Source organism: Erpetoichthys calabaricus, chromosome 11, assembly GCF_900747795.2.
Source record: "Erpetoichthys calabaricus chromosome 11, fErpCal1.3, whole genome shotgun sequence".
In the NCBI taxonomy this organism is placed as follows: domain Eukaryota; kingdom Metazoa; phylum Chordata; class Cladistia; order Polypteriformes; family Polypteridae; genus Erpetoichthys; species Erpetoichthys calabaricus.
In genome coordinates this window covers 143,478,924-143,498,638 of record NC_041404.2, presented here as the reverse complement: position 1 = coordinate 143,498,638, position 19,715 = coordinate 143,478,924, and the positions used below count along the sequence as shown (strand labels likewise).

The following is a 19,715-nucleotide window of genomic DNA, read 5'->3' as shown; positions in this document are numbered from 1 at the left end:
TTTTGGGTGGGTGGGTGTGTGGGTTGGGTGTGTGGGTGGGTGGGTGTCAAGTTACGCACTCTCAAAAGGTGCTCAGCTGCTGTCGCTTTTCCACCACTTGAGTCTGCTGTGTCTGCCTCAGCCCTCTGACCTTTGTTATGTTTTCTGTTTCTTTCACAGTCTTGTAATAACCAGTGGTACTGCATGAATGATGACATTGTGACAACTAGTGACGTTCGAACAGTGCTCAACCAGCAAGCTTACATACTTTTTTATGTCAGGTAAGAAGCATGGGGTCAACAGGTGACCAAAATCTATTTAGTAATATTTATTTTTGTGCTATCGACACAACCGACACCGTGATTCATTTCGGGCTGCTGCTCCTCCCCTCTGTACTCACCAAGAAGACATTCCAGGGGTACTAATTGCTCGCAGTCCATTTCCTTTTTCCATACCCTTAACTTTGCTGTCCCCCTGATAACTGGTGTTCTTCAGATCTTTTCAGAGCTGTGTCTTTCTTTGCTGTTAGGTCATTGGATACGAAGAAAGAACGTATTATTCATTCAACACGCCAACCTGGGCAGGCAGTCTCGTGCCCAGTGGTCAGCCAGAGACTGGATCGAAGCAAACAGTCATCAACAGGTTTTATTGGACCCCAGCTGCCACCACACATGGCTAAGGTGAGCTTTTTGTGGAGGCCTATTTTCTCATGTTCTCTTATGAAAGTAACAATAATGAAGAGGGTTGGAATGTAATGGCCACATTGGGCCTGTCATTCTGTATACGTTTTTTGGGGGGGGATGCTGAGCCTACCATTCCAAAAAAAAAAAAAAAAAAAAAAAAAAAGGATTCTGATGAAGGCATCTCCCAAAAACAAACTACTAATTACAAGGACTTGAACTGATTAATGGACGTTTGTAAGGAAGATCTGTGGATTGATGTTACCCTCTAACTCAGCCGTAGACCCTTTTATTCGTATATTTATTTCCAAGTTCAAGAAATTACTAATAGTCTTACTTTGTATTCCAGAATTCCATGTACCTAAACGGAAGCAGCTCTCTCAAGGAAGTCCCCTGTGGTTCCAAAGCCAGCACTAGTAGCACCAGGATAAACCGTCTGACCTCTGGCCTACCCCCTTCCTCCTTCCAGAACTGTCAATTGAACAAAGCAGTCAGCATCCCGACACCGAAAAAACCAAAGCTGACATCCCACATGGGCCAGACAAAGCCGATGCAACCAGCTTCATCCCACCTCAACTTTCATAACAGCCCCCTGGACAACTTGTACCGACCTGGCCCTTCCTCTGTCAACCAGTCTCCGTTCACCTCCACAAAGTCTACCTCAAAAGCTACATGCACTGTGACACGGGTCAGGAGCATGTCTGACAACAACAACAACAACAACCTTGTAGTGAACGGCTCCCGCAAGCGCAAGGCCAACTGCCTGGTCCCGTATATGGAGGACTCCTCCGATTCTGATGAGGATCGCAGCTCCCGCATGGAGAACGGAACACCGAATGGAAACGGGGGAGCCACCTTGCCACCCTCAAATGCTGCTTGTCCGTCTTTGAACTCTGAAAACGTCTGTTCCGGAATCCCGTTCTGCAAGGGTCAACTGAATGGGTCTGCCGTGCTGGACGGTGAACGCAAGGCTGAGGCTGCCAGCTGCACAGTCGTCTCTGCAAGTCACACACAGAATGGCATACAAGAAGTGAATGGCCTCGGCCACCTTGATGAGGTAAGGCATTCCAAGTGGGCCTGGGTGTGCTGTCCTTGAAAATGATACTTGAATACAAGATGGGTTGAAATCTACGTGACTGACAGCAATTCAGAAATGGGCAGCTTTAAAAATTTTGATTAAAATGTTTTTTTTAAGTGTGGCAGAATCTTGGCCAAGCCCATAGAATCTAACGGTGCATAAACGTCCAGCAACATGACGGAATCTCATAGCAGCTCCTTCAGGTACAACTGGCATTAAGTGGGTTTGCTCTTGACAGGCTGTGCCCAAATTCCCAAAAGGCAGGAGTTTCTAAATCTCTTTTTTTTTTTTTTTTTTTTTTTGAAACGTGATGGCAGTTTTCACAAGTGGAATATTTTCATGACAAAAGCCCCAAGTCCAAGGACCTCATTTACGTGACGGTGTACGCTTTTCTTCAAACGTTTTTGTCATTACTTAATGGCACTGTCACCATACAGTAGGACTAAAAAACCCAGTCCACTCCTAAAACTGGCCAACACCAATCCTGAGCAAAAGCTAAATGCAAATCTCGTTTCCTGTTACTTTTCCTTAATTAATATTTTTATTTGCAAATCTCGTTTCCTGTTACTTTTCCTTAATTAATATTTTTATTGGACTCATTCTGATATGTGCATTTCAAACTGAGGTGTACTTACAGAGACAGGATTAGGAAGAAACCAAAAAGTAAATTGCAGTTCTCTATACATCATGTATCAGAATCCAAAAAATCACAATAAATATCCATAGGTATAAACTGAGATGTAAAAGGCAAACGTTAAAGAGTTTACTTGAGCTGCCACATGGCCACACTTTCTGATGCTGCAAGTCGGCAATCATCTCAGGGCGGCACATGTCACTCTGCATGAGTCAGTACAATGAACAAAAGAACAAAACTCCCATTGTGTGCATACCATGGCTGATTCTTTTGGGGTGGGTGGCACTTCTGTGTACCACCCCAACCCAACCCTGACTAAACCCTGCCAACATTTCAAAACTCACCCAAATGAATGGCTGAATTTAAGACAAAACACACAACTGGGGATGAACTGTGGGGGCAAGTCATAAAAAATGAAAATGAAGGGGGGGGGGCTGGTTAGATAACATTAGATAGAACTTTAGTTATCCTCGGGGGGGGGGGGGATTTTGGCTTTTCTTATCAAATAAATAGATAAGTGATTGTGAAAGGCATATATGATAAATTGATGGATAGATATGAAAGGCACTATATAATAGATATACAGTCAAAGTAAAAAGTATGTGCACCCTTTGGAATTATTTGGTTTACTGCATGAATTGGCCATAAAAAGTGATGTGCTCTTCATCTAAGTCACAGGTCCTGATCTACACAATGAGCTTAAGCCAATGACACACAAATAATTCTACTCTTTCATGTCTTTATTTTATAAACGTATTCAACGTTCACAGAGGTATTGGAAAAAGTAAGTGAACCGTGGGATTTAATAACTGGTTGACCCTCCTTTGGCAGCAATGACCTCAACCAGGCGCTTCCTGTAACTGCAGATCAGACCTGCACGTCGTGTGGGGGGGAATTTGAGCCCATTCTTCCCTGCAGAACTATCTTAACTCTTCCATATCCTTTGCTTGTCTTCTGTGTTTGGCTCAATAGGATTGAGATCTGGGCTCTGACTGGGCCACTCCGAAAGGCCAAGTTTGTTCTCCTGAAGCCACTGTGCTGTGGATTTGCTGCGGTGTTTGGGGTCATTGTCCTGTTGCATCACCCAGCCTCTTCTGAGCTTAAGTTGATGGACAGACACCCTCACATTATCCTGGAGAATTTGTTGATAAACTTGTGAATTACTTTTTCCCCTTAATGATGGCAAGCTGTCCAGGCCCTGATGTAGCAAAGCAGGCCCAAATCCTGATGTTCCCTCCACCATACTTTACTGTAGGGATGATGTTTTCATGTTGATATGCAGTGCCCTTTTTACGCCAAATGAAGTTCTGCTTGTTCCTCCCAGATAGTTCAATTTTGGTTTCATCACTCCACAAAACATTTTCCCAGTACCGTGGTGGAGTGTCCAAGTGCTCTTTCGCAAACTTCAGCCGTTCAGCAATGTCCTTTTTTGATAGCAGTGGCTTCCTTCTTGGTGTCCTGCCATGGACTCCTTTCTTGTTCCATGTTTTGCATATAGTTGGCTCATGAACAGAGATGTTAGAAAGTTCTAATGACTTCTTCAAGTCCTTTGCTGTCACTCTAGGGTTCTCCTTCACCTCATTGCCAACTCTGCGTTGTGCTCTTGGGGTCATCTTGGCAGGGCGCCCACTTCTAGGCAGAGTAGCCACAATACCAAATTGTCTCCATTTATAGACAACTTGCCTAACAGTAGACTGATGAATATCTCAAATCTCTGAGATGACTTTGTAACCCTTTCCAGCCTTCTGTAGATGAACAATTCTCGATCGTTGCTCTTCAGGCAGCTCTTTTGTGTGAGACGTGATTTCCATCTGGATATGCTTCTTGTCAAAAGCTCAAACTCAAACTTGATAGGGTTTGTGATCAATCAAAGTCATTCCAGGCCACCACACCTCTGAACTCGTTTCATTAAATGGACTCTGGTGTGCGAAATTCGGACTGCAATGAGCTTTTTAAAAGTCATTAGCTTAGGGTTCACTTACTTTTTCCAATCTTCAGTTTCACAGTTTGAATGATTTATTAAATATTGTCAAAAATTCTCTGAAAATCTGTGTGTCTTTAGTTATAGGAGACTGTGTTTGTTCATTATTGTGACTGACATGAAGATACGACCATGTTTGATATGGGAATTAGACATAAACTTAGAGAATTCCTAGGGGTTCACATACTTTTTACTTTGACTGTAATGATAGTTAAATTCACACACTGGAGTGACTGCCAAGTAACAAGGAAGAAGATTAAAAAACGAAGAAAACTTCTGACTTGGCAGGCCCAGTGAGGCGCTATACAGGCATACTGCTGTTGGTATAAAGGAGCCCCCATTGCATTTCTTGACACACTTTTTGTTGGCTGAACGTCCTCAGTGTTGGTGTGTCAGAGAGAGGATGTGCAGCGTTGTTCATAGTGGCACTCAGTTTTGTCTTCATTCTCCCCTTTGCTGCGACCTCCAGGTGGTCCGCAGTGCCTTCAATAACTAAGCCTGTTCTTTTGATCAGTTTGTTGGTACCAGCTCATCACACCACACTGGCCATCACAAAGTTGTCGAAGATGTGAGGGATGTCACTTCCCACATTAAAGAAACACTTTTCCTAAGGAAAAAGAGCCTGCTCTGCCTCTTCTTGCATTCCTCTGTGTTTGAAGACCAGACCAACCTGTCATTAGTATGGAGCCCCAAGTACTTGTAGGAGTGGACCACCTCTACATCCACTCTCTGTAAGTAGCAGAGGCTCTTTGGTGCAGCGAAAGTCAATAAGCAGTTCTGTGGTTTTGCTGCGGACTGTTCTCTTTGCACCAAGAAACAAAGTTCTCCCCTTGGCTCCTTTCCTCTGTCTGATCCCACTTATCGATAGACCCCATAAAGTGCAGAATCATCGGAGTGACTTGACATGCTGTTATATTTATAGTCGGAGGTGTACAGAGTGAAGAGTTGTCCAGCGTTGCTTATATCCATATCAGAAACACAGTCCCTACCCACTACTGTCAAGACTGCATCTTAAACGTCAAATTGCCTGTCGGGTTTGCATCAAAGTGACATGTAGTCACATTTTGGAGGAGATGTGCAGTAGGCCACACCACGGAGTATAAAGTATAAATTGGCCTTTAGTTACACACTTGTTGCCCAGTAAGATCTTTAAAGCTTCTTTTGGTCTTCCACAGCCTCTGTAAGGTGCTTATTCATCTCTGTGCGGTGCGGTGAGCCTTATTAAGAACTCGTGATGAGCCAGTGAAATTGATTGTGAATATGAGACCTTCGTTTGGTCTTATCAAGCATTCATTAAGGATACGCAAGCCTTAAATTAAAGTATGTAATACTGAGAGACACACATCCTCCTCCACTTGAGTGAAGTTATTGTAGGAGGCCACACTACAGGCAGGACCCAATCCACAGTGTTACTGATACTTCTGGGGAGGTTTGTTTTAAATTCAGTGCAGTTTGGTTAGGTTGGGTGTTTGAAGTCAATCAAATCCATGGCATACAGAAAAATAATCTGGGGAATGACGAGGACCTGTGACTGCTTAAAAAAAAAAAAAAAAAAAAAGTAAAGACAGAACATATAAAAATGATTTGGGGAAGGTACACTGTATTTTTTTTCTTAATTCATATATATGTGTGCATTGTTATAATTGTTATCTTTTTTATTTCAGTTGCCTCCAGCCCGCAAGGGAATAGCAGACTCCATTGAGGACATCGCAGGCAGTGTGCATAACCACGGACGCAGGTAAGGGAGGCTAATCTGACACCCCCCGTGATTTCTAGACATGTTAATTGACAGGCTGCAGTCATCAAGTTTGACGTCCCCTCCACCTACAAGTCACGTAACGCGTCACCGGCTGTCAGAGTTGTCAGAGCTCCGAGTTGAGTTCTTCCCACTTCAGTGTGTAGGACTATTCGCAGAAACACGACGTTGCTGTTGATTTGTTACTTGATCTGCAAAAAAAGGCAAATAAAGATCAAGGAAACTAAATGTGCATCTCTTTGCTGCTATCGCAATTTAGTAACAATAATGGCAGCTCTGGCTGACCAGGTTATATATTTTCTTATTTTACACAATGGACTTGAGTGGAATGTCCGTGTTATCTCACAACTCAAGAATTTGAGCCACAAGGTGAAACTGCAGACCGCAGTACCTATGAGGCCAACAACATCATGGACGCCAGTCACGTGACACCCATCGCATTAGACTCTGGTTAACATTACGGTTAGGGTCATCTGACTCAAAGGGTGTTTCCTGACTGACGTTGTGGCCGTTACCTGACCTGTGTCGTTGGTATTGGAGGCTGCGGTTACTCAGCAGTGCTTCCCAAACTCGGCCCTGGGGACCCCCTGTGGCTGCAGGTTTTTGTTCCAATGCGCTTCTGTTCTTAATTGGACTCCTGGGCTAATTAAGTGACCTGTTATTTCCCAAGTTCTGTGTTTTGGGAACAATTTAGAAATTAGAAGGTAAAAAAAATATATATATATATATATATTAAAATGTACCACGCAGTTATATGAAATAATGTATTTTGTTCTTTTTAACAAAATGTTCATTCTACTTTTCTAGGTGTTCTAATTGTTTAATTAATCCATTACAGTGGTACCTTGGTATACGTCCTTAATCTGTTCCAGATCCTTGGACTTACACCAAATGAATTTTTCCCATAAGAAATAAAGGGAAAATGATTAATCCGTTCCCATGAAAAAAAATCCTATTGTTCTTGGCATATTATACATTGATGGGGTTGTATAAAATAATTTAAACACTGCTTAATACTAAAATACATAAATACAAAAGCAATTAGATGAAATAAATGAAAATTTAACCTCACTTTACCTTGCTGAGAAGAGTCGAGTGCCTGCTAAGACTGCTCATTCCTGTCCTTTAACTTCCTTTATCTTCCTGCTTTCCTTAATCCATCGATCCGCCCGGTGCCAACCCGTATATATACATCCACCTGTGCCTCCGTAGGCACAGCACCTTAATCACATGCTGCAGGAAGCCAATGAAGCAATTGAGAACGAATGAACGAACCCACACGTGCAGGTGCGACTCGCGCCAGCTACCTCATTAACTCCCCGTGGTCGTGCAGTTGTGCCCACGGAGAACGATACGGCTTTATGGATTTAAAACCCAGCCCTTTTTTTTTTTTTTTTTGAAGCCGCGGACCCGCTATACCACAGGCAGTCTTGGCTATAGCACGTGGTGTTCTAGCACACGAGTCGTATTCCAAACAAAGGTCGTATACCAAGTTGGACTTATTCCAAAGCGGACGTATACCGAGGTACCACTGTATTTACTAATTAGTACTTACAGCCTTTGATTATTCCGTGTTGTGTGCCAGTGCATCTGCTCTGCTCGTTTTTAATTGTCATTAATAAGATACAACAAAAGGGGAAAACTGCACAGAGAAAGAGCAAAATAGAATGAAATCAACAAAAGAGAGTTAAGCATTTACATCTTTAGCAAAAGCAGAAGTATTTCTAAATGTCATATAAATGTAAAATTCCTGCTGCTGTGCTTTTCTGAATGTAGAATAACAGAAAAATAATCTCAGCTGATGAAATGAGATCAGTGCTATCGGGTGTTGTCACAGAGTAGGAATCTGGTTGGAATAAAAACCTGCAGCCTCAGGGGGCACAGGGTCGAGTTTGGGAAACACTGGGTTAGACCCTTCTCAATTTGAGTAGCTTTATTTTTTACGAATTGTCAGATTCCGAGCCTAGAGTTCGTAGGGTGTTTACATGGAATTTCAAACTTGGACATTTGTATTCACCGTCTTGTCTGGTAGCACGTGAACACAGCCGTAGCTTGATAAGCCCGTAGCTGCCTGAAGCCCCTCCAACAAGGTTCGAGATGAGCTTAGCGATTTCTGTTCTCTTTACCAGGATTGCACAAAGACTGACATCCACAAATTCTTTTCTTGTTTTTGCAGTGCGGAAGACTCCAAACCTGGTCTCCTAGCCACAGGATCTTCCTCAGAAGCAGAGGCTGCAAACTCAACGGTTGAGAACAAGATGATTCAGAAACCAGAAAATTATTTGGCTGAGACTTTCTGCAAACTCGGTGTAGAAGCTGCAGGAGACAAAAGCTCAGTGGCAGGCGAGCGAATGGGCATGAATGGTTCTTCTAATAACAGTTGCTCCCAGGGCAACACTTCATATGTTAATCAAGTTGAAAACACACAAGACCCCCAGAGACAGTGTGAAAAGCTGCCTCTGTGGCAATCCGAGAGCCCTGGGCTGGTTAGCCATCCAGAAAAATGTCACAACGGTGACAGGAATGACTCTTTGTCACTCGTTCATTTACAAATGGACCTAGGTGCTAGTGGTGACAAGGTAGGCCAACACAAAAAACTAAACCATGTCATCCATAGTGGCGTGGACTGCACCGGTGATCACTTGCCGATTGGCCGTGCTGCGATGGATGCTTCAACGGGGAGCAAGGCGTCTTTTGGAATGGAGACGCAAAATAAAGAGAGTATGTACTCGGTGGCTTTCTCCATGGAAAACAAAGGCCAGTCGCCATGTGATATGGGCAGGCCTTCTTGCAAGCAGATGGACAAATGTGACCTGTCAAGGCTTCAGGATGCCCACATGGCAGATCGGAACAAAGTTGGAGTGATGAACGGCAAGAGCCCTTGTCAGACGCCAGTAGCAACCTTATTCTCCAAGGACAGGTTCGTCCAAGAAAGAAGCCGGAGAAGCCGTGACAGGTCGAGGAGCATTGGAAGGAGCCGTCTGTCAGAAAAAGACTGCTACCCTGTGTGGAGAGATCGCCACCGAGAGGGGGATCGTGACTGGAGGTGGGACAAGTACGGCTATCGTGACAGAGAGGCCTACCACTGGCCCAGAGGCCACTACCATCACGACTCTTACAGAGACTGGCCTCCGAGAGAGACTTACTACTACAAGCCACGGTGGAATGAGGAGGGCCGTAGGAAGGACAACGGTTACAATGACTACGTGAGGCCGGGAGGTCACCACCACAACACATACCACCATTACAGCCGTAGCCGGCAGGACTCCTGTCGGTCACCTCCGCACACCCCCTTCAACTCTGAGCGCTTTCAGGACAGACACGCTTATGTTTTCGGCAACAGGAGTTCAGAGCACGGCAGGGAGTGGTCAAAGCATAGCCGGGAACGGCCGGAGAATAGCCATCTCGGGCACCGGCGGCGGCACGACAGCAGCGACAGCAGCAGTGAGAGCAGCAGGGACAACTTGGAGGGCAGAGGGGAACGGCGGAGTGGCTCCCCGGAAGAAAGGCGACTCAAGAAACACAAGAAGTCAAAGAAGAAGAAGAAATCGAAAGATAAGCAGAGGAGTCGAGAGCACCGGTAGGTCTGAAAGGGGGGACCCCACCCTGCGGACCCGGCGGGCGCCTCGAGTCCTGGCCTGGCAGGAGAAGGTGTTTTTTTTTTTGTTTTTTTTCTTTTTTTTTTGTTCTTTAAATGGTGTACGTTTTTATGACTGTAACAAAACTCTCCGAAAAATGAGAGAAAAAAAAAAAACCAACACTAGAATGCAATTCTGTAACCGTTACATACATAGAGGTTGAAATAACTGTGATGTCACCTGGAAAGGGTAAAACCTGAAAAATGTGATTTTATATAAGCAAATTAATGTTTCACAATAACACTGAAAATGTACATTTTTATCAGGCTGGATAGAGAGCCTTGTGAAGTGTTTTATACAATGTAAAAATACAAACCAGAGAAACTTTGTTTTATTTAATATTTTGTGTTGAATCAGAAAGAAAAACAACAAAAGAGAAGAAAATGATCGTGTCTCCATCCCCCAAGTTCAAGTCATCCTAGATGTGGACGGACCACCACTGTCAAGAAATAAAAGCCTGTTGCTTATTGGCCAAAAAAAAAAAAAAAAAAAGGCCGTCATAAGCGGGGGTCTTGGCTTCTGACTGAAAAAGAAAAGGGGGCAGACATACGGATGGACAGGACTGAACGGGGGGGGAACACGACAAAGACTACGTCCAAGAACTTCCTTCCAACGGGCCAGGAGCGTCAGGGTTAGGCTTAGGGATTGCAATGTCTGCAAAGTGCTGTCCTCCTTTCTCTTGAGCTGTAAAGAAAAGTCGATTTCTGCCCAAAACACAACTCTGTAAATAAAAAAAGATGTACATACTGTATGCTCTGCAATGGGGCAGAAAATAAAAGAGGGGCGTATGATGGTGCTGTTTCACACCTTTGCACCTCCATTAATTCCAACGGACGGCGTCGGAGGAAAGTGATGTGAGACCTGCAGCCTAGTGAAGTCTAAGTGACCCTCCCTTTACTTAGCAGAATCCCTTTGGTGCGCCTGTAGAGCACCATGGGGGTGATGTGCAGAATGAAATGGTGCTCTTTATAATCTGTTTATAATAACACGACATTTCCATGTCCATCTTTGTTAGCCAACAACTTTTTAACGTGAGCTGCTCAAATCTATTTATCCTGAGGGGGCTGACAGAACATCAGAATCACAATCTGGACGAGAACAGGCCACTCGGCCCAACAAAGCTTGCCACTCCTGTCCACTTAATGAATCTTCCAAACTAACATCAGGTTGGGTTTTGAAAGTCATCCTGTCTACAGTACCACACAACGCGATCACTTATTCCATGTGCCTGTGGTTCTCAGTGTGAACAAAAACGTTATAACATTTGTGTGAAATCCATTCTTAAGTTTCCAACTGTGTCCTTGATGAACTCATTTTAAAGTCATCACCGTCTCGATCCACTGGACTAAGTGCATTGAGGAAGGAAGCCAGGAAGCACAAAGAGTTGTGGGACATCTCAAACCGACTAGTGAGTCACAAAGTTGGTGGCCTTTAACCTCCTTGGTGTATACCCCAGAGTGGCTCATGGGCTGTGGAGTCTATGCAATGACAGTTAATCCCAAGTGTCTCTTGTGGGTAGTCGTAGTGTTCGCAAGTAAACGGTTACGCCATCTAGTGGATACAATTGCATCCTGCTGCAAAGAAACTAGGAATATTTCTATGTGTTTTGCCATATGGTAACTCATCAATATTCATGAGAGGGCCTGGAGCCTTCAACCAAAACACACGTCGTCATCATAATGTCTGAATAAACTGAAACTGAACCATCAGCTGAATGAAGTCACGCGAGTTGGTTATCAGACATTGACATGGATGGTCAAGCTGATATCTACACTCAAACTGCCATGATATGCCTGGCGAATTTGTTCACATGAAGCTTCAGCGTGGCATAAAGGTAAAATTTCTGCAATCTAATAGTAGGACAAGAAAGACGTCTGCCACCCAAGTACCATTCACAGTGCAGAAACTCTCAAGGGTCATGTTGGGTTGGAGGGGGTCATATGTGAAAGTCACTAAGCCTTGTGCTCTGGCTGCCTGTAATAACACAAGGGGCACATCAATCGTGCAGATCGGGCACTGCCATTCTGCCATCTCGTACACAAGCAACAAAAAAAAAAAAAAATGAAGACAAGTGCACAAAGCAACACAACTCACGGATTGTGAGATCAGGCTTGTGGGTTGGCGACCGTCTCCAAACACGTCACGTGAAGGACGTGTACTACACCTGCACCACTTCGGCAGTGGACAGCAGACAGACCTTCCTTACTTTATTGATGTTGACGTCTTCATATCTACAGTGTGTTTGTTACACGTGATAATGCTTGTTGAAAAAAATGTCAGCGTTTGGCTTGTTATTTGGTTTTAACACTAAGGGGACTACGAAGAATGTGGACGGATGAGATGTTAAACAAGAGAGCCTGATGGACTGAACTGGTCACCTCCCGGATCTTCACGCACCGGTTTCCCAATTAGAAGACGGTCCTTTCTGATAATGGAACGTGGAATTTAATTACATGACTTTCTAGTGCTTTCATTCATCCAATACGAACTTGAATTCCATTGTAGAGCAGGGGTCCTCAGGAGGGCTGCAAGTTTTCACTTTAACCCATTTCTTAATTAAAATCCATTTATTTGCTTGTAAAAAATTATTCTTTTAAGCTTCATTTTAGTTAAACTCGCTTGTCATGACTCCTAACCCGTAATGTAATGGCCTGTTGTGTTCCTAAGAATGACTTCTGAACGCTGTCAAGTCACGTCACGTTCTTTTCTGTCCGGCTTCTTCGGACTTACCTATGAGATATCACTCGACTCGTCTTGATGTCTGGTTATGCAAGATGTTAAACTTTTTCAGCCCTTTGGCCCTCTAGACCCAAAAATCCCATGGCCATTATTGACACCCTTATGTTAGAAGCTGCGTGTGCCACATGAACCCAACCCAGAGCTTCAAGCCTAATGGGGTATTTTGTGTCAAAGTTACTCCTTTTCACAAAACTCTGACAGTTGCAATGGCGCTAAACCCGTAAATATGGACTAAGACCACATTGGCACAGGATCAGGCCGTGCTCATAGCACACTTCAACGGACCCCCATGTCTTTGGGATGGGGTGGCGATTACCCATTCAACTCAGATTCTGAAGGAAATGGTTTTCGTTTTCTTACTCCCCTCTTTAGTGTGAGACTTCTGGAGAGGAGAGGAGAGCAGTGGAGAGGAGACGGTGACTCATAAAGGCACCATTGTGCACTGACTTGGTAAGAACAGAAACATTTCCGACCTCGCGAGTCTCTAGTGTGTGCCACCTTGGCTTAAACCACAATCAAAGTGAGCTCCTCCTCGCGTAGTAAGCTGTTTCTCCTCAAACATTTCACCAGTAGTCCTATACTTTTAACATCCCTACCAGAACTGTTTACCAGTTGTCCCGTAAAGCTCCCACAGGATTGCCTGCAACCCTAGAAAAAATTTGGTATTCCCAACCCCCCCCAAACCCACAAAACAGAGCAGCCAGCCGGAGTGGCGATTCCTCAAATCCACTGAACTTGTTTTATTATTTTCCAGTCCCTGATTTTACACAACAGGTCTCCATCATTTCAACACAACACATACGACTGCTGCCTTCCTCAGCCGAGTCCTGTAAGACAAGTAGCCCGGGCTCAGTGGGATCTCGGGGAGCAGTGACAAGATGTTCGGCCAATGGAGACACCCCTTGGGGTTGAGGTGCCTTAGAAATTCTTACAATAATGAGCACGCCGACCCCTTCATTCCTTAGAAATTCTTACAATAATGAGCACGCCGACCCCTTCATTCCAACGCTCTACGGCCTGTTAAACGAACAAAAAGGACAGATGTGGTGTATTTTGGTACGGTGCTCCTTCCCCCCCAACCCAATCTAAGCACATATATGAGGCTATGACCGAATCCCCCCCCCGATTTACATACCCAATGCATTGGCTCTTTCCACCAGAATGGAGATAGTGGAGGGTCCTCACCACTTAGTATCATACGTGTTTCTCCACACTCAGCACTGCAGACGCAAAAATAATAAATACTGACGTGGCCAGGGGTCTGCAGGAGGCGGCCACCCCAAGACGTTGTCTATCAGGTTTTCTTCCCCCTTGGAACGAAGGGAGGATTTACAGAGAGGCATCTGCCCAGTACAAGTGCAGAACACATGCATTAATACACAACTGAAAAGCTGTACAGTATTTACATATAACTTAAAAGAAATTACACCTTTTAACATGTCGTAGTACATGAATTAAATATACAAAACTGCCAAGAGTAGTAGGCTTTGGCAGCTCGGAATGCTAGCAACACCTCTCCACTCCCAAGCTGAAAATGGGGTGAAGAAATGGAAAGAACGGATCCAAGCGTCCAGTTCAGCAGATCCTGATGGGAGAGCCTCGTTCACTGGCTTCATGGTACACGTCAGGCCAGCTGACCCAAGCTGTTGCTAAAGGGGGATCTACAAGGTCCTGGTCGAGCAACATGGCCCCCCCAACCCATCCACATCCACCTCTGCTGTCATGAAGGAGGGGATGAGGGTTGCTTTTTTGTTTTGTTTTTTTTAAGAGCACTTGATGCTTGTTTTCAAAGTCCTTCCGATTTCCTGCACATGCAGACATTTTCTCGCAACAGTCTTTGGGAGCGGGGCAGAGGGAATGCAACATCAGTTACCCAGCCCCACGGTACTCGAGGCAGACGTGCAGGATGGACAGGTCGATTTCGTCCTGTCACGGTCAAACTGCCTGGCATGGGCCAACACTTACGCTGACACCCCTGTACCGCCCCCCCAAGAAAAAAAAAAATGAAAGGAAAAAACAAAATAAAACAAGAGAACGAGCTGCTGGTCTCCCTTTTTGCCACCATTATTTTTTGTTGGCGATTCTCCTCTTCCTTGTGGCCAGCATATCATAGAACGGGTCCCTGCTGATGCTCGCTCTGCAGATTAACAAAGGGGAGACAAAACAAACACCTCAGAGTGCAGTCGAGACTCAGGGAGCGGACGAGCAGCACACACAGTGGGCACACACACGCGCACACACACACACGCGCGCACACACACACACACACACTCTTACCATTCTTCTTCTTGCCACCGGGGGGCATCAGATTGCAGCTGTTAAGTTACCTCAGAATTTAAACACACTAAATCAGGGGTGTTGAACTCTGGGCCTGGAGGGCTGCAGGTTTTTCATTCTGACCCTTTTCCTAATCATTGAACCAGTTTTCACTGCTAATTAACTTCTTTTTCCTTCATTTTAAAATCCCTGATTTTAAGGATTCAGTCCCCTGAATTTATTCCTTTCTTCATTAAATGGTAGCCGGAATGAAATGAAATGTGAAATGAGCTAACCGATGACCAATTTCACTCCAACTAATCATTTAATGAGAAGCCGATTCTTGCTCTTAATTAAACCCGTTATTTAATTCCATGGCTTGTTGCTGCTCTCATTCTGCCACAGCAGACATTTCCAAAACTGCTAAGAACACTGTCAAAATGTTTTGATGATGGGAGCAATCAACTTTACCGAGACCATCACCTTTCTTTATTTTTAGATACTATACTAGGCACAGGTAAGATGGTCGTGAGGCGACTTGTTTTGTATCTCATTATTGTTTAGCTACTAATTAAGGTAAAAGACACAACTAAGGGGCCTGAGTTGATTTAATTAAAACTAAGACAAAAGAAGTTAATTAGCAGCCAAAACTGGTCACTAATGAAGAAGATGGTTAGAATGAAAACCTGCAGCCACTGCAGCCCTCCAGGACTGGAGTTCGACACCCGTTGCTCTAAAGGCCATGATGTCACATTATGCCACTCATTCAGCGGTTTTCGGTCGTAGACTTCATTTGCAGAATCTGAGCACAGGGTTTCTTGAAACTTTTTTTTGTTTGTTGTCACGAGCCACTCTTGCCCCTTTAGTGTCTTCAAGACTGACTCCTTGTTGATTGACCAGGTGATTGTCAGAGCACGTTCCACCTTGGAGAATCCTGGACGATCGTCAGATTCTGTGTGCCCCCTTGGAGAATCGTGGACGATTGTGCTGGAGTGATGTTTTGTATACAAGTTGATTAAAAATTTTGTGTGTCTTTATATTTGTAAGCTAGACATACCAATTGTAATTTTAGTGTTTCATTAGGCTTGTTGTACTTTCTTGTCTAACTAACCAAACCGAAAAGAGTCTTTAAGACTCGGGATGTGAAATTTATTGCAGGGTTGAATGAGTTGCCTCAAACTATTTCGGTAAGGGTGAGTCAGTGCAGGACATTCTATCGAAAATGTCCCTCACAGGAAGGCCATAAAACTTCCCAAAGAAATGGTATGCAGCACTTGAGAGCAGGTGTGAAAAGGCAGTGTGTGTGCCCACTGGTTCTTTGGGATTGGTTTTGGATCAGAGGCCATTCTGTACCATGATGCCCTATTGGTCTAAAGATTTGGACAAGCATGTATAAAGTTGGTCTCTTTACCTCTCGCTCTCTCTCACACACACCATGGCCATGACGAGAACACACTGAGGAGCACAACTCCGCAGCATACTGAGGCAGGCACACTGCCTGTCCTGAAGAAACCTGACAAGAAACCATTTGACCTGAGCAGAGACATTTGAGTAACTACAAGTCTGTGTGCCGCCTAAAACCACACATCTAGCATTTATCAGGTTGTACAGATGCCAATATTCACATGTACTCTCCTGCCTTATTATTTTATGAATATTATCAATAATACATTATTAGAATGTGTAACATAAGTCCTGCTTGTTGTTTTACTCTAATTATCTGAGGTTATACAGTTGTGCTTGAAAGTTTGTGAACCCTTTAGAATTTTCTATATTTCTGCATGAATATGACCTAAAACATCATCAGATTTTCACTCAAGTCCTAAGAGTAGATAAAGAGAAACCAGTTACACATATGATACAAAAATATTATACTTGGTCATTTATTTATTAAGGAAAATGATCGAATATTACATATTTGTGAGTGGCAAACGTATGTGAACCTCTAGGATTAGCAGTTAGTTTGAAGGTGAAATTCATTCCGGTGTTTTGAATCAATGGGATGACAATCAGGTATGAGTGGGCACCCTGAGTTTTGAGCTATCAAAGTCTGCTCTTCACAACACATGTTTGTGGAAGTGTATCATGGCCATGAACAAAGGAGATTTCTGAGGACCTCAGTAAAAGAGTTGTGGATGCTCATCAGGCTGGAAAAGGTTACAAAACCATCTCTAAAGAGTTTGGACTCCACCAATCCACAGTCAGACAGATTGTGTGCAATTGGAGGAAATTCAAGATCATTGTTACCCTCCCCAGGAGTGGTCGACCAACGAAGATCACACTCCAAGAGCAAGGCGTGTAATAGTCAACGAGGTCACAAAGGACCCCAGGGTAACTTCTAAGCAACTGAAGGCCTCTCTCACATTGGCTAATGTTCATGTTCATGAGTCCACCATCAGGAGAACACCGAACAACAATGGTGTGCATGGCAGGGTTGCAAGGAGAAAGCCACTGCTGTCCAAAAAAAAAAAACTTTGCTGCTCGTCTGCAGTTTGCTAAAGATCACGTGGACAAACCAGAAGGCTATTGGAAGAATGTTTTGTGGACGGATGAGACCAAAATAGAACCTTATAAGAACCTTATCCCATCTGTGAAACATGGTGGTGGTGGTATCATGGTTTGTGCCTGTTTTGCTGCATCTGGGCCAGGACGGCTTGCCTTCATTGATGGAACAATGAATTCTGAATTATATCAGAGAATTCTAAAGGAAAATGTCAGGACATGTGCCCATGAACTGAATCTCAAGAGAAGGTGGGTCATGCAGCAAGACAACGACCCTAAGCACACAAGTCGTTCTACCAAAGAATGGTTAAAGAAGAATAAAGTTAATGTTTTGGAATGGCCAAGTCAAAGTCCTGACCTTAATCCAATTGAAATGTAATGGAAGGACCTGAAGCGAGCAGTTAATGTGAGGAAACCCACCAACATCCCAGAGTTGAAGCTGTTCTGTACGGAGGAATAGGCCGGTGTGCAGGACTGATCAACAGTTACCGGAAACGTTTAGTTGCAGTTATTGCTGCAATGGGGGGTCCCACCAGATACTGAAAGCAAAGGTTCACATACTTTTGCCACTCACAAATATGTAACATTCGATCATTTCCCTTAATAAATAAATGACCAAGTATAATACTTTTGTCTCATTTGTTTAACTGGTTTCTCTTTATCTACTTTTAGGACTTGAGTGAAAATCTGATGATTTTTTAGGTCATATTTATGCAGAAATATAGAAAATTCTAAAGGGTTCACAAACTTTCAAGCACAACTGTAGATGTAGAAAGGAAGGTGGGGAGAAGTGCTAAAGTACAACACCTTAGAAACAGGGGTAGGACTACGGGATTTGAGGCGTCCTGATAAAAGTCTACACAATAAAAATACAAAAAGGGGAAAGAAGAGTCACAGAGGACTCAGCCAAGACAAAACAATGATCATTGGGGGATGGGATGTGTATTAATTGAGGACAATCGTCGGAGCAATAGGGATTGCGTAATCGACCCACCGTGACCCACCTTGCAAACCATCTGTTAACATTAACTTGCAACTCAACAGTGGCAACCCAGTTGCATCCCAATAATTTAAGAAATCCCGTTTTAGCTAGTTGGAGGCTGTTATCAGCAAACTTCTGTCTATTCTAACATGCCTGGCAATTCACTCCAACTACTCTACGACTCTCTCTAACAAAATTAAAACAGGTTTGATTTTGTCTTTAGTTGTAGAGATGGACTGTGCGTGCATGAGAGCTGACGGCTAATGAATGCTCATCAGGATCTACAAAGTACAGAATGCAATAATGAGGAGTAAGGAACATAGAACCTCACAAACAATAGAGAAGCTCATCTGACTGACGTCTCATATGTTATGGACCACAACATAATGTGGATGGGGGCAAATCTTGGGATGCAAAGGCAAGATTGCGGCTGAAGTTGCCGTATCTGTTAACCCTCTGTGCAGCTCCGGCTCCATCAGGCAGAAACGACAAAGGGGTGAGGATGACTGTGCAGGAAGGTCGGCACGCAGTCGCTAGATTTGACATGCCCACTGATCTGTATTCACGTAAAGTGACACAGGCCAGCAACGAGATCAGCAACAACAGTCCACAAGTCTGAGATACCCGTCGACTAGAAGTCGCATAATGTGACATTGGCTTTCAGAATGTATCAACCTCTCAAAAATGGCAGTTTTAAAATTCATTCAGTATACAGCACACAACTCTCTCTCAACTTCAGATTCTGATGAATAACAATTTCTAAATACAGGGGGTCCTTGGGTTACAACGTCTTGACATACAACGTTTCGAGTTTACAACGCTCACTCCCATAAACCTTAAAAAAAAAAAAAAGAGACGTGAGAAGAAATAAAGATAAGGATTTTTTTTACACTTATTTTGTTTCTGTACAGTGTACAGTACAGTATATCTATGTCCTTTTCCTTAGTTGTGTTTTTATGTTCTAGATTATGATTTAGCAAATGTGTTAGGATAGGTAAGTGACTTAGGCTAGGGTGTGTTTCGACTTACACCAAAATTCGGGTTACATCACTGTTGTAGGAACGGAACTGTGTCGCAACCTTAGGACCCTCTGTATACATTTTCTTTACACTAAACCAAAACATGTAAACATATTATGTCTAGAAAAACTATGAAGATGATCTGTCAGATGAAGAAATACAAAGAGGTGTGAGAATGTGACAAGTAGCTTAGAGGGAGAGACTGATGACTTTTAAAAAATACATGGAAGGCGGAGTGGTGGCTCCGAGCCTAGGAATCTGCACTGGGAATCGGAAGGTTGCCGGTTCAAATCCTGTAAAATGCCAAAAGGGACTCTGCACTGTTGGACCCTTAAGCAAGGCCCTTAACTTGCAACTGCTAAGCGCTTTGAGTAGTGAGAAAAGTGCTATATACAGTGGTGTGAAAAACTATTTGCCCCCTTCCTGATTTCTTATTCTTTTGCATGTTTGTCACACAAAATGTTTCTGATC

The 19,715-nt window shown here is 43.7% G+C and overlaps 2 protein-coding genes and 1 long non-coding RNA gene across 5 annotated transcripts in view; 1 reads left to right on the top strand and 2 right to left on the bottom strand.

Annotated features, from left to right (window-relative positions):
• usp42 (ubiquitin specific peptidase 42) overlaps positions 1-10,120 on the top strand; it is a 34,770-nt gene extending 24,650 nt beyond the window's left edge. Inside the window, 5 exon segments of the mRNA XM_051933669.1 lie at positions 160-260; positions 509-659; positions 1,009-1,716; positions 6,017-6,090; positions 8,285-10,120. Coding sequence (XP_051789629.1) covers positions 160-260; positions 509-659; positions 1,009-1,716; positions 6,017-6,090; positions 8,285-9,692 — 2,442 coding nt within the window. The 3' untranslated portion in view covers positions 9,693-10,120.
• Positions 10,121-13,195: 3,075 nt separating this feature from the next.
• On the bottom strand, positions 13,196-13,783 carry LOC127529604 (uncharacterized). Its single transcript, XR_007936222.1, has 2 exons — positions 13,621-13,783; positions 13,196-13,502 (listed from the first exon to the last, which is right to left on the bottom strand). It is a non-coding gene; the product is annotated as an uncharacterized LOC127529604 (long non-coding RNA).
• A 30-nt stretch (positions 13,784-13,813) lies between these two features.
• Positions 13,814-19,715, bottom strand: part of LOC114661080 (cytohesin-3) — a 119,038-nt gene continuing 113,136 nt past the window's right edge. For all 3 annotated transcript variants that reach the window (XM_051933662.1, XM_028814199.2, XM_051933661.1), the window contains exon 13: positions 13,814-14,622. In XM_051933662.1, the coding sequence (XP_051789622.1) occupies positions 14,550-14,622 (73 nt within the window). In that variant the 3' untranslated portion in view covers positions 13,814-14,549. The remainder of the gene's footprint in view (positions 14,623-19,715) is intronic.